At 31.0% G+C, this 16,638-nt stretch overlaps 1 protein-coding gene across 1 annotated transcript in view; it reads right to left on the reverse strand.

Annotated features, from left to right (window-relative positions):
* LOC113394040 (probable chitinase 10) overlaps positions 1 to 16,638 on the reverse strand; it is a 106,803-nt gene that overhangs the window by 31,067 nt on the left and 59,098 nt on the right. The window contains exons 3-5 of the mRNA XM_064215737.1: positions 16,070 to 16,272; positions 12,606 to 12,843; positions 7,034 to 7,213 (exon numbers count right to left, since the gene is read on the reverse strand). Coding sequence (XP_064071807.1) covers positions 7,034 to 7,213; positions 12,606 to 12,843; positions 16,070 to 16,272 — 621 coding nt within the window. The remainder of the gene's footprint in view (positions 1 to 7,033; positions 7,214 to 12,605; positions 12,844 to 16,069; positions 16,273 to 16,638) is intronic.

Here is a 16,638-nt window from a genome sequence, read left to right on the forward strand (position 1 = left end):
CAGAAGACTGTAATTTTAAATATAAACATTGTTCAATTGATTCAATTAGCAAAAACAACTCTACGATTTTATAATAAAGTTGATTTTTGTTTGACTCGAAAATTGACAAATTACCCTCAAAAAGGAATATTGCAAGGATGAAATAAACGACAGGATATTTCGTTTAATGTAGCAATTTGTCACCTCCTTGTCCACACCGCCTAAAAGGTTTTAGCGAATTTTAGACACATAAATGAGACATTAGTTTTCGTAGAAAATAAAGAAATATTAACGTAATTTTTTCATAAATACATATGTATTCTTATAACACGCATAATGTTTTCAATTATAAGTTATTTCTGAGTGATATAGGATATAATAAAGTGCACCCATGCGAACCCGGGGCGGGTCGCTAGTATTATAATATTCTTAAATAGGTATTAAGCACTCAATGGAAATAATATCAAACCGAAATGGCGTTGATCCATATTTTATGAGTTTCCGCGAAGTTTAATATGGAAATAGATGCGTACATTATCTTAAACAGTTTTAAAATATTTCAATGGAATTTTATTCTATTGGAATACATCTATTGATTTATCGATTTTGTACAAAAATGTAGAACATTCGTTCTAGAATTATGTATCAGTACAAACCATATAGTTTGTACTGATATATAATTGTGTTTATTTTTCTTTATATATATATAGCGTAGGTATGTCCATGTACGTGGATTTATTAATTGCTATTTCATAGAGCTAAAAAGCTTCAAATATGGTTCGATTGCTGAGATATAACGAGCTCCTCGTGCATAATGAATCAAGCTAATTTTGTAAACTTATGTTAAATTGTGAACATGATTGCTGTACTGTAATGCGCCGGGCTGCTTATAACTGAAGTTAAACGTTGAGATGGAGTCCAACAACGCAAATATCACTTGGTTTTCATGTTACGGTGCAGGAATATATTGTTTGGAAAGAGGAGGCCTGTGATTTTCTGAAACACGGGTACCACCAGCGGTTAGTCTTTGTCAGTGGTAGGTATTCTATCTTTATATTTAATATTCAAAGTTTTAGTACACCTAAGTACTGAGTGTATATCGTGTTTTTTTTTGAAGCGAAGTTCTTTTATGTGACTTACGTGATTTTCAATAACAATATTATTTTGCGTCATTTAATTATGGGCTTTTTATGTGATAGGTGCCAAACGAGCAAGAGGCTCATCTGATGGAAAGTTAACCACCATCATTAGACATTTTCAACATCCGGGAAATTGCAAATGTATTGCCAGCCTATTTAAAGTAACTTGTAATATAAATTATTTGCTCAATTGCCTAAAGCTATGCAAAGTAATATATTTAATTCACATAATTTTGTAAGTATCACTTGCTAATTGGTATTTCAAGTGTTAGTTTGAAGTCTGTGGACATTCCGCTGTTAGGTATAACATTACTGCATCAATTAAAACAAACTATTAAATACATTAATAATGTCTTGACAGAAAAAACCTGTGACTTAAATGTACAGTCGCCGAAGCTAATTATTAAACATATGAGGCAATAAACAGCCAGCTAAGAATTATAATCAATATGTTAACGTATCCATCATTTCACACGAGCTGTACCACAGCTTTCCAGGCGTGCCTGTTATGTTAGGAAAATAATATCTTTATATAAAATGACAAAGATAAAACAATTCATTACTTTTTACTCCTCTGTTCGTCAAATGTTTTTTTTTTAAATTATACTCTTTTGTAATGAAAAAATGGGCAGTGTGAATTTTCATGATGCCGATTCAAAATTCACAGGGTGAGCTGAAGATTACATGATGATTTTTTTCCCTCAACCGCTGATTAAAACAAGGTCACTGTCAAGGTTAATATAAAACATATTTTATAATATTAATTTTATTTGACAAAAATAAATTTAAAGTACTTAAATTTGTGAATGAATTTTATTGTAAGTTTGAAAAAAAATATAATTTTATTATGAATAAGTAACTTATTAATATTTTATTGTAATTAATTATTTGCATGAATTAAAAAAAAAAAAACTAATTTTTAATTACGCCGAATGAGTAGAACTTCTCACGCGCGTAAAAATTAAGTACACGCACGTTAATTTTAATGTGTGGTGGCTAATGACTTTATTTACTATCGTTCGTGTTGACATTCAGAGCAGTTGGTAGAATTTCAAACTTAAACGAGAACATACGCATAGATCTTCCTGAATTTTTTAATCATAATCATTACTTACCACTAAATCAATAATCTATTAAACTTTTTTTATTACTCATATAAATAAGTATCATTCCTTAACAATAAAATAAACTGTAGAACATTACTCGTGGATTCATTTGCTTCTATTTCGCAGACATGATTATTTAACGATCTATCATTATGCTAGAAATCTGATAGGCATTGCGTTAGACACTTGAGTTGCCCATCACGAACCGTTACGACAGGACCGAGAAGACCTTAGGGCTTTGACACACTAACAAAATTGAGTAACGACATTTGAATATAAATAATCACTAATTACATCGTGAAATCATTCAATATTTCGTAGAAAATATTTGTTTAAAACTACAACAGCTTAAAAGTGTTTCTAATAATAAAAATAATGGTAATATTCCTAAATGTCTCACAACTGAAAAAGGTTCCTCCCCTCCATTCAATTTGAGGAGCCGATTTGACACTTATTCCACCACGCTCTTCTATATAATTATAATTTATTTTAATAAGTGGATCAGTTAATTTAAGTAATCAAACACAATTAGAATAAACTAACAAAAAACAACAATGTTATTAATATAAAACATACAATTCAGAAAAGGTTAAAAGTAGTTTATACTTTAATAAAAACGGAATTGGGATCAACTGGGAAAACGCGGCTAGCGTGCTAGAAACCATTCCACACGTTCGTGATTTGTACAGTTTCTACTTTTAATTTTAATTCTGGATTTAGTTTTAGTAGTTTCAATTCTTGTATAAGGGTATTCATACATCACTTCAATGTATATTTGCAAGAAATTGCAATTCCAACAAGTATGTATATTGTAATGACTTTATGAATGCAATGCTTTGATTGGCTATAATGTAGAGCCAATTTATCGTTGACTTTTGACCTATCCAGACATCGTTAATAAAATAATTATATCAAATGTAAAAAACAGAATATGATTGTAAAGGAATGAAGACTATATTTCATAAATACATTTGATTTTTCAAAACAATACAAAAAAACGAATACAAAATAGCAAATTGTATTTTTTTAATTTTATATATGGTGCAGGCCTTTATACCTTGCCTGACATTTCCTTTTAAGATAAGGAACATAATTATGTTTTAATAGCTTTACTGACACTGAATACAAGATTCAGTCTTCGAAATTAAATATCTAGAGGTAAGTCATGAAATCAGCATTAAAAAAATGTATATATGTCAAGTTTAAAAAACGAAAACGCTCATTGATCTAAACAACGTCACACCGCGCGTTGCTCACTGTAAAAAAATAATTTACAAATAATATTATTATTATAAAAGTATTTGTGACACCAGTGAAAGTATACAAATTACGCAGCGTTTAATATATTGTCTGTCAGTGGCTTAATGTTTAAAAATTCTAGTGTCTAACAAATAAGTTATGGCAGACATTGTGACGATGACGAAACGTGCTCATTGTAGTTATGTATGGGGTCACGATACGTGCTGACCTTAGGATGAATCATTCATTACTTTCACTACGAGTTCAACCCTTAGTACCTATACATTTTAATTGAAATCTAAGTGAATAACTCACTTTCACAGTCATGTAAGAGGTTATTGAACTTTGAAGGCGCTATTTGCGAGCTTATTTGATCACCTGGTAGAGTTTAATTACTTATGTACTTTTTACATTACATTACATTAACAGCCTGTTACTTTCCCACTGCTGGACTAAGGCCTCCTCTCTCTTTGATTAGAAGGTTTGGAGCATAATCCTCCACGCTGCTCCAATGCGGGTTGGTGGAAAACACATGTTGCAGAATTTCGTTTCGTTTTGAAATTAGACACATCCAGGTTTCCTCACGATGTTTTCCTTCACCGGTGAGCACGAGATGAATTATAAACACAAATTAAGCACATGAAAATTCAGTGGTGGCTGCCTGTGTTTGAACTCGAAATCATCGGTTAAGATGCAAGCGTTCTAACCACTGGGCCATCTCGGCTCTGTTATTTAACTGTCCGAAAAGAGTCACTACTTATTTTCTGGTCATTTAGTTGTCCAAAGATAGTATTGCTGATTTTATTCTCAGTTCTCTTTATAACCTTAATATATAAGAGTTATTTTACTATATAAAACATTTATGTACCATTCTAATGTCCAGGCGTTACACACAATTATTTTTAATGTAAATAGTTTGTATGTGTGCGACATCGTCGATGTCTATTTTGAAATTACACGACAAATGAATTTAACTATGTACATGACTTGAACTATACCAATTAATATTAAACAACCATTTATTTTTACAATTCTATAAATGAATAATCGTATTTAATGATCGATAAAGCCGGCTGAAACAGAAGAGAGATGAAAAATCGTTCTGTAGCTTATGTTAACAGTTATATAATATTCACAAATTCATAAATTATATGCTCACATTCTGCTCACATCGATAGTATATTGAAAAAAATATATGTATCGCCTTTTCGTGGACGTGTTCGCCTTTTTGACAGGCGTGCTGGTGACAGGTGCGGGCTGGAGTCCCGTGTATATCGATATTCCGGTGAATTTTGTTTAGCTCGTGTATTAGAATAGACGAGATTTATTTTGGTACAAAATTTTTAGACTGAATTTAGTAAAATGTTCCTTTATTTTCTTTATTTTTATAGAGTTAACGCTTAAATTATCATATTATTATTAATGTTTTAGAGCGCTTACAGAAGTAATATTAGATATTTATGGTTAAAACGTGATGATTAGTTCCTAGCCAGATAAACGCAAAAGACCAAAAATACATGATTTGGATAATCTCCTGCTTACGACGTGAGAGTGCTAGTGGAAATAAGGATGAATTCTCTATTTCCTCCTTTTCATAAGCCACCACGATCTGTAACTCTGTCAGCACACTAAATTAACGTTGATACTTTTTTAAATATGTGTAGATGGCCTGGTCAAAGTCGAAGTCAAAAATATTTATTTAATATAGAAGCGCTACTCTTGAATATCAATTCAAAAGTCAACCATCGGTTCGGAAACAAAAACCTTGGACCTGAGAGGAACCAGCGAAAGAAAATCATCAGGTATACGGAAAAATTGTGACCACTTACCACCAGTAAGTGGTCACTACCGCCCATAGTCATTGGTTCTGTAAGAAATAATTTCCATTTCTTACTTCACACTTACCCGCCGAACCAGAACACAAACATACTAAGTATAATTGTTTTGCCTTAGAATATGTGAAGAGTGGGCGGTACCACCTGCACTACAACCACGAAAACAAATCCAATAACTTTTTATTTGCATCCAAGACGGGATGCATCTGTGAGGCAATCAGTTGAACGTTAACTAAGCTATATATAATATGGCAATACAAAGACAACAAAACCAGTAGACACGATCGTTATTTATACCTCAAGTTTATATAATAATGATATCAAAGTGACACATGCCATTCTATCCGTTTCGTAACTCTACAAACCGCGGGCCGATACCCGATATTACCCGATACTCGAGTCGTATCCGTATACAACATTATTGGTTACATTTTTGTAACAATAGTTAAGGAAAGTCACTTTTAAAACTCTCAAAATATGTATAATTTATATTATATTACATTGCTTTCCAGTAGTGACTAATTCAAATTTATTAATACAAAAATATATAAACTTGGATCTCTGTTACTTTACCATAGAGCTAGTAATTGTTTTACAGGACAATGTATATTTAATGAGAACAATTTTTATAATTGACAATCAAGTTGTCAATTATAAAAAACAAGTTGAGGTACGTTTATAGAGTACAGTAGGTAGCTGCTATGCTGAAGTTTGCTATAAAAATAAGGACTTTTGAGATGTCACCTTGGGTTTGGAAAAATCACATCCGCTATAAAAAATACAACTAAAATCCCTCCGAGTTTCAACGGTTTGTCTTAAGTCATTTTTGTTTTGCTGCTTATAAGTCCAATTATGTGATATTTGTAAATAAAATAAAATTCTGACTTAACTTTGACAACTAAAGAATTATCAATGGAAATCTTGGTATACACGATACCGCTCAGTCAGTCATTCATTGAATGAGACGTGTCCAAAATATTATACAAACGTGAAATTATATGAATCATGCAAATGATATGGTGAATGAATACTTTCGAAGCAATTTTAAGAAATGATCTGCAATGTTGACTCACACTTATGCTTTCTAAAAAGCGGTAAATATTTGCGAATACAATTAAATACTTTTATTTTTAACCTAACTGTGTGTTGCGAATACTTTCGGTTCAGGTTTCATAACACGATATTTACTGTAAAAAAAATATCTCACTCTCGCTTTAGGTTCATCTTAATTTTGTTGCGTTTATCATTTGTTATTATAAGTGCTATAATAATTATTATTGTCAGTGTTGCATATCATTTTATGATTTTGAACGAGTGTGTTCTGCGGTAAGTATCGAGAATATTCATATGTTTATGCCTTTGTATGTTTGTTTATTGTCTTTAATGTATATACAAAAATACCTATACAAGGAAAACCTCGATGCTTTTACAAATCGATAATTTTTAAGACTTAAACCAAGAAGGTAATTCGTAATCGATTAAAGTTTACATTAGAAATAGTTTATTTTTATTTAGTGTTTCTTCGAGTTCAATATACTATGTTTTTGTGCAATATTATAATTATGAGTATATGAACACAATCGTCTATATAAATACAAAGCAAGATGATGCATATAAATGCATAATAAATTATAGCAAATTTTTAACGCATCGTCATCGAACTGCAAAATCAAGTATCTGCATGATATAATGTGATCAAATACTCCTTAACATTCCTTTCATAATGTTTTCTTACCTTTTAACAGCAGTACGTAGTTTTTCTTGTCATCTCCTCCCTTGGGGTACTCCCAATCTATGTCCAGACCGTCGAAGTTCCTGTCCCTGAGGTACGGAATCGCTGAGTAGATGAATGTCTGCCTGGAGTAGCGCGTCGCAGACATCTCTTTGAACTTCTGCGTTCCGAATGACCAACCACCTAGCAAAAACATGTTTTTTAGTATATTGTATCAATGCAAAATTCAAAATTGCTAAATATTTTAATATATACCGAAAAATATTAAATAAATACGTCGTTTCTTTTCTGAATGAATCCGAAAATAGCCGTCGACGAGAATAATTGTATAAAAAATTAAATCAATAATTATTGGGTGACTGTGTATAACGTGCTATGGATACAATAATATTTTATATGCTGGAATCTGTTCTCGTTTATATGATTGCCAAGGATTGGATTGGATACAATCAATAAATGTTAAACTATCAAAATAGGATTCAATTTAAACATTTTAACACCACTATGAAAGCGATTAAGAATTTAATCATTTTATATAACTATAATATTTGTATATTGAATACAGAATAAGGTCTTATTAATTAATTTTGTGTAACGGTTATATTACACAATGCTTCCACTTCTACTTTCGAATGTTAAATTACTGATATGAGAAAGTGAGAAAGGGTACACGTGTCGAAATTTTGATATTTTATTCTATCTTTAAATATATTTTTTAACTCGATGAATACCAGGCTTCGCTCGGATAAAATAAATAAAACTAAACAAATATAAATACACTAACTACCGTACCCCTGCACGATATCATTATTTGGAACACACTTTCTGAACGCATCCGTAAACGTCAAACATGGCCGCCCGTTGAGCTGTCACTTTATTTATTTATAATTCATATTATTATATCAGATATAAGTTATAAAGTACAAAAACATTATTTTTTAACAATCAATAATGGTACCGTCGATCGGAGACCTGCACGAAATTATTAATATAGATACAAGATTATGCCCAGTATTCATTGATATGCCTGGGCTACGTCGCGCCAAAATTCTTATTTAGCGCGACGGAGCCCATTGGCCCGACGTAGAACATGAGAAATTTAACCAATGATTGCGAGCTCAAACCCGGGTTTTAGTTTTCATATTATTCATCTCAATAGTACGTAAGGGTATAAAAAGGCATTCGTAACAAATCAAAAGAGAGGAAATGACTATTATATAAATACAATAATAGATATAGATACTAAATTCTTTAAAATTGCATTCGAGCAAAAATTAAATGACTCGATATTTGTTTAATTTAATCTACAGGGTATAAATTAATAATAACCAGCATTAAAAACTCTCAGTTCAATTTTATAATATCAATTAGAAATCTGTTTGTTTTAACAATTAAAATTGTCTTAAGTATTTTGTAAACAAAACGATGGTCTTGGTTTTGAGTTATTTTAATGTTTATAATGTATGTATTATGACATGTTTATATCCATAATTATCAAACGAGATTTGTAGCTTTTTTTAAAACATGTAACGCCTAGTGTTGGTCTAGCCGGTTAATTTTTTGCTCATGGAATCGGAATTGCGATTCAAAGAGAAAAATTGCTAGCATTCTTTCCACCATTCTACGCGTTCTTTTATACGGAAGTTATTTTTGAGTTTGTATATTTATTAGTCCAAAAATGATATCAATGTAATTATTAAACATATAAATAATAAAATAGAAATAGATGCTAATATATTCATACAAACGTCTCTATTTCTGTGTATGTTTTTTTTTTTTAATTATTACAAATATAAACTGCACGCGCATCTTTGGTTAGTGGTTGGGGTCTCTTTAGCTAGTATAACTCTTTTTAGAAAAATAAGGTAATAAAAAAATTGAATACTAATTTGAATTACGCATTCCATCGTTTCATCGACTGATATATATGTTATATTTTCTGTTTCCCATCACTAGCCCGTCTGTCAAAAAGATCAAGCTATCTTGTACAGGGTATAACATAATATGTTCATGTATTTTGCACTCAACTTGTATAGATACAAGTCAGAGACAACTTCTTACTTAACTGACGTTATTATGGGAAAATGAATTTATTTGTTTGTTTGTTACGCTTTCACGTCGTAACTATTTAACTAATCATCATGAAATCCATACAGGGGTACAAAAAAAAAATAGGGTACTCAGCATTTCTTTCCCAAAAATACACGCAGGCGGACGGAAACTATTATTCCAATTAACCTTTGTTTCTTGTAAATAAACTCGAGGTACAGAACAAGTCGTAGAATTAGTCATGGTCACCATGGATCAAAATTATTCCGTTAAAATCAACCACAAGTGTTAAAGGTCAGGTTCAAAAAGGTCAAATATATTAAAACTATTTTTTTTTTACTTGATCACGATATGTTTTGACACTTACGTTGAAAAATATTCTGATAATCAAGGCGTTATCATAAGAGTTATAATACAGCAAGACTATATAGATTGCCACACAAATCCCAGTACAAATTCTAATGTCACTAATCGATACATCGAAAAAAAATTATTAGATTCACATTCCTACAGAGTAAGTAGTTAATAATTACAAAAGAGTAACTATATAAATGGCGTACGAATACCAATTAAGAAAACATACATAAAATGTGAAATCCATCGTGTGTGATACATTTAATATACTTAAATTGGAACACAATAGTTCTCAAATACTAGTGATGTGAATAGCGTGACAAAAACATATGTCGATTACATTATTTAAAGCACCTTTGTTGCGGCAACACGTTTCGCTCTTATGAAAATGGGCGAGGTTTTTGCTTGTGCTCCGTGAAAATAGGTGAAAATATCGTGCACTTTGTACCGTGAGAGCGGTGTTATGTTCACACGTGCTAGTGATGGGAATGACGTATCGATATTTTTTTTTTGTTGAAGTTATAATAATAAAAACAAGAATAATAATTTATGATGAACGTTATATTGAATGGATGGATTGTTCCTTATTAAATGTTTAACGTATTTTTATTTCTTTACAAATAAATCTACATATTTTCTCGTAGTTTAAGTTTACGTTATATTAAATGATTTTCAAAATATTAATAATTTTATATAGAACGAACGAAAGCTCACAGAAGTACTACACTTTTTTTATCACAGTCAATAAGAAAGTGTAAACCTCCTATGTTGAATAAAGACATTTGTATATAATAATCGATTATCAAATAAAGCCAATTATCAAAAAAAAATCAACTAATTGCAGTCCACTGCTGGAGATAGACCCACGCATCCATCATCATCATAGCAAATAATTATATCTTATTACGAAGTCGATATAAAATATATGTTGCACTTATATTATTTAAAATTATAGCATTTCAAAATATAAATACTAAAATACTTCCGTCTATAAACAATGCATGTCAAACGTAAGTTGTCTATATATACACGAAGGGTTATATATAAATAATATCGATTGAGGAAGTATCATAGTATTAGAAAGTACATAACAACGTATAAGCATGTCCACAAGCAATGTAGGCTTCTATTATATAATGCTTTTGTAGTAGTATAATGGCAATCATATAATGGTTTCACTCACAATGTGGATCTGATTATGTTTTATCATAATATTTGATAGCTGTTCGGATTGTATGCGTGCTAATGATTTTAATGTAATCGAATTTCGAATTATTGATACAGTGATTTATTTTCGTTGTAACACTGATATTATGTGTGACAATGATTTAATATGTTTTGTATTAAAAACTATCAAACCTAACTAATTTGACCTTGAGCTTAAATAGTTATTATGCCTAAATCCGTTGACAAAAAAACAAGATGGCGGTGATTTTGATAATAGGCAATTTGACAATGCGAAAAATTAAAAATGGTTAATTATTAAGGAAAGTTGAAAATAATAATTAATTTATTCAAAAATTCATAAATAAAAATTCATTTCTTTAAACGTTTGTCACGTGACACAAAAATCTCCTGATTGGTCGGGCTTATGATGACGTCACTTGCTTATTAACCTCGTTTGCCTACTGTATGTGAATTATATGTGCCACAGATTATAATACAGGCAAGTGACGTCACCGACCTCATTGCAGTGCTATATTGTCAAAGTAGCGTTTTCGCGCGCTATTTAAATATGAAATTTTTAATTTGATATTTTTCAGCAAATATGTACCTGAATTAAAAAAAAACTTTTATGGGTTCCTTAACCTCTACTAAATAATATAAAATGGATTTTAAAAACCAGTCAAATAGCCTATTCAATTTTAATTTTAAATATTTTATACAACAAAGATATACTTCAAAACGTTCAACAAATAACAGTGCATATGTAATTTCCGTAATCTAAATAAGCATAAAAAGGAAAAGCATTTGTATTTACTATATTTGATCATAATAAACCGGAAACAACCAGGAAAGGTTAAAATAATAAGCCAATTAAACACATTCGAATCAAAGTAATTGATCGTTTCGATCAAAACGTAACCGACACCACACGCAATATAATGTCTTGTTTATATTTATTATATCTGGAAATGATAATATGTTTTGAAAGATCCTTAATTATAAATAATATATGTATGTCGAAATATTATAATTATGTCTAAGTATGATTATTGATTTTATGATAAAACTTAACTAAGTGAAAAATTGTAAGGAGACGTGTGTAGCCATGCTACACGGAAGAAACTTGGTGTAATGTGTTCAAAGCATTCTCCCAATGAACAGATGTTTACACAGATAGTGGGGCATTTACGAACACTTTGATTATGATTTGAATGGAAACGTTTATTAAAATAAAGTAATCACAGGGAAAGTTAAAACAAAACTTTCTCTTAGCAGCGAACAAGGAATGATTTACATAACTAATACATTTAAATGTATATGAAACTTAAATTATATTAATAAACTGAATAATACAATCGAAATAAAATCGTTTGATTAAAACGTAATTTTAATAAAAAAATATCGATAAAATTAATACAGTCACAGCACTAGCATTGGTCACGGAACGTTGTTTGCGGTATGTAACATATAGTACATACACGTATAATACTCAAGTAACCTTAAGGAAATCGATTGTGATAGCGTATCCGTGAACAAAAATGTTTTCTAAACCATTAATCATTAACTTGATACATATAATTATCAACAAATCTATATAAATAAATTTATGTTTGTACGTTTGTTCTCTATACGTTTCAAAGCCGATTTGAGCTTCGAGCCGAAAACTATAATTATAAATTAAAAGAGCCGAGATGGCCCAGTGGTTAGAACGATTGCATCTTAACCGATGATTTCGGGTTCAAACCCAGGCAGGCACCACTGAATTTACATGTGCTTAATTTGTTTATAATTCATCTCGTGCTCGGCGGTGAAGGAAAACATCGTGAGGAAACCTGCATGTGTCTAATTTCAACGAAATTCTGCCACATGTGTATTCCACCAACCCGCATTGGAGCAGCGTGGTGGAATATGCTCCATACCTTCTCAACGGGAGAGGAGGCCTTAGCCCAGCAGTGGGAAATTTACAGGCTGATTATGTTATGTAAATTAAAAGTGGACTACATACCGATAGCGAGCAGAGTTTTCAATTTCGGGTTCGCCTTTTTCAAACCGTTGATTTTATCGTAAAGTCCAGTTTTTCCATCCTTAGACTCGTCGTTCGATTCGAAAGAGCTGAGTTTTCCTTTCTTCATCCAACCGAAGGCAAAGATGATGTGCGTGCAGAGATCCGGCTGGATATCCTCGGGTGTGAATTTACCGATCTTCGTACGATACTGGGACCAATTCGTGTAGTAGCACACGACCTGCAGGAAAAGATATAAATTAATGTATTACAAATTAAACTCGTCTGCTGTTGTTTTAGTGCTGATGATGCTGAGTGTAGATGATGTTCTCCTGATGGGTGTGGCAAAAACAAATACCCTTGTATCATAATCGGATGAGACGGAAAATCCAGCACGAAACGAAATAGTTCAGGTGCAGGATCAATTGCTTAACGTGATTTTTGAAGCACAGGAGCGTATGCACTAGCAACTACCAGTCTCTGTCTATTACTGAGAATCTTAGCGATTATTGAAAATTTATCGACTTATAAATCTATTTTTTTATTGGCCTAAACTGGGGTTTGAACCTAGGACTTCGCAGCCAAGTTCCTTACTTAGTTAGTCAATAGAGGCAGCCGATATGCATATTATTGATATTAAAAGGAAATAGTATAAATATTAATAAGTACAAAATAAAAATATTTATTTTTATATAAGTGACTTGAAACTTTATTTAATGTCATACGCGAAGTTTACCCAGAAGTTAAACCTATGGCAGACATTAATTAGGTAAATAAAATGTTATCGACTTGACGTCATTGCCAATTGATGTTTGGCAATAAAATAAAACGAATATAAAAACATAAACACAACATTAACTCGAATCTAAGAGAAACAATGAAAGTTAAAAAGATCGAAGTCGATTGAAAATACACTTCGGTCGTTACAATTATTAAACTATGTTGATCTTTCATCGTTTAATTTTAAACGATGAAATTCATAATAAAATAAGTACATTATTGAAACGATGAAATAAAAACAGTATTGCAGAAGTTCGAATTAACTTCGTATCTCACTTGTGAAATGTTAAAAGTGCGGTATTTTTATGTGTATATCACTTGAAAGCTATAATTATTATAGGCGTATAATGTGTTTCAGCTTTTTGAAATTACTATCGTTTAATGCCTTGATATTCGAGTGTTTTTATAGAATACCTTATTCGTGTGAAGTGATGACGCGTTTAAATAAATGAATCAGAAATAAAAATATAGTATTTAGCACCTTTAAAAAATGAATTTTATAGCCAAGGACTTCTATCACTTTGATACTTGAAAATTTCGATTTAGATACTTTGCTATCGAAATATAATGATATTCATCGATTGAAATTGCTATCACTATAAACAATGCTAAAATTCTAATATTTACTGACAATGAGTGCTTTAATACGTCTATCTGTTTCTGGAAACTCGAGGTTAGTTATTGTAAATAACTTGATGTGTGTGATGTAGCTTTAAATGTCGTGTCTTTATAAACTATTATTATTTAACACGATGTTTTAACGAAACTCGTATTTTCATATTTTTATATATATAATATATACTACCAATGAACAGTTGTAAAATTTATTGTATTATGAATAATTTTCTTAAATCAATTGTATTAAAAATGGGTTTAATGTTCTATGATAATATAATAATTGTCTGTTAATCTGTCTATTGCTCTTTCACCTAACCGAATTTGATGAAATTTGGTCTGAAGCATTCTTGAAACACAAAAAGTACACGGGCTATTTATGTCTTACAGCTGACGACCAACCCCAAAACGCAAGCGAAGCTACGGACAACAACTAGTAAGCTTCATATTAAGCATATGTTATGGTGAAAAAGCTGTAATTAATTTAAGTAAGGTTGAATATAATTAATTTCCCTAACCATTAATTTAGGGATCGAGGGTCGTTAACTTGGAATTAAAGTAATATTTAACACAACTTTGCATCCTAATTACGAGTACATTTAAAATAGTTTCTTATGTCCTTACGTGTGTGTTATTGACCTAGCTCAGACAGCAAGGAATTTTAACCCTACCATGCATAGATATAGATACCTTAATGGCATTAAATATTCACAGATACATGCTTATTTTGAAGGTTAACTACTATACTTTTATTGCGTTCGAAAAGCTCATTCCACATCCGTGTTATGGCACTGTGACAGAATTTAGATTGTATCCGAAAAAATGGTCCTTGAGATTTATTACAATACAATAAGGTTCATTTTCATTTGCATGCAGAGCAAATGTAAATTTGTATCGTAATGTCCGCAAGGTTCAACTTGGCGCTCGGTCGTTTCCTGGCCTGTCTCTCTAAGGGAAATTTATATAGCCTTTCTAATGGCACAGACAGGTACATTACTTATACTAATAATGTTTTTTTCTGTCTATTCAACGTTAATAAATATATAATTAATGATTAAATATAAAACTGTGACGAAATTTGATTGCTAAATTAAATATTTTTTTTTAATCGTCGTAAACGTGTATAAATTTAATATACTATATGTAAAATCAATCATATCTGGACACATCCGCCGTCCTCGTCACGTATATGGATGTAATATGTTGACTTGATTAACTTTATCCAACGGAAACAACACGAATATGAATATCCTTTAGCTATTCGTTCAAATGTAATTGTGATGACATTTTTACTCAGCAACATATAATATTATAAAATACTAGCTTCTACCGTTGATTTGTCTGCGTTTTTGAGGGGAGGAAGACGAATAGTGCTATTAAGTAAATAAGGATATAAGCTGTCTCTATTCCAAATATCATCTAAATCCGTCCAGAATTTATTTACGTCCGTATTTTAGTATGATTGCGTAACAAACATACAAACTTATACATTTATAACATTAATAGGATATTTATCCTAGTAAATTAATAAAGTACGATAAATTACATTTATTCCAAAGTTTCAGAGACCTGTTAGAAGTAATTACTCTACGAATTCTGACCTCGTGAAATGTCGGTAAGAATGTTAGCAGCATTCCAACGTTAAATTTCGGTTCGAATTCTTCGGTCTAAAAATGAGACAGTCGACCGGTCAACGCTTGGTAGGCAGCTACTAGTTGTTAATTATTTTAAGTAATTTTTGCTTTTTTATTTTAAATATCTAAGGGTGTTCATTTTATTTATTTAATTATCGAATTTTGTAATTCTATATTTGAAGTGTTCAAACTTAATTATTAAATCCAAATTTATACGTCGCGTCCAGAATTCTTAATATGAAAAATATTTAGATTTCGATTCGATTTTTTGAAAATGATTTGTAGCGAACGAACTCGAAAACTTTAACGATAACTTTGGTATTCAAAATCTACGTATTTTGCATGTTTATCAACTCAATTATTAATTATATATTCATATATCTTTCCTACAGTAACTTAGATTCTAAATATAAGTATAAATTCTTATTAAGCACTAACCTTGTAGCCATCTTTATCTTTATGGTCATCAGTTCCGACAGAATTGTCAATCGCTGCAGATGATTTGCGACTCGCTATGCTTGGTCGTCCACGGATTTTTGGCCTGTTCACGCTTGCTGATATCACTTGGTCGGTAGATCTTGATACACTGGTGGACACCGATGTTGAAATTTTGCTGGGCTTCCGTAATCTTCTTCGGACGCCTGTGAAGTTGATTTATTTGAAAATGATATAAAAATATGATTACAATCTGATCCAGTGATCTAGATCTGATTTGATTTAGCTTTAAAAGTCATAGGCGAATCGTTCTCGAATGTTCTCGAATTATTTTATACCACTATTCGCTTGAATAAAATCGATTAGGACTTTAAAGCTATTTGCATAAGATTCATATTGCTAAATACGTTCCTTTTCATTTAATTTTCCATTTAAAATCATATAAAATATTAATAATTAATTGATCGATCTTTCAATTTGAAATTTTTAGCGATAAATAACAGTTATAAGGAACAAGCGTGGAAGCTTCTACGCTACGTAGCGGTGCCATCGCTACTGGTACTTCTTTCAAA

Source organism: Vanessa tameamea, chromosome 9, assembly GCF_037043105.1.
Source record: "Vanessa tameamea isolate UH-Manoa-2023 chromosome 9, ilVanTame1 primary haplotype, whole genome shotgun sequence".
Taxonomy (NCBI): Eukaryota; Metazoa; Arthropoda; class Insecta; order Lepidoptera; family Nymphalidae; genus Vanessa; species Vanessa tameamea.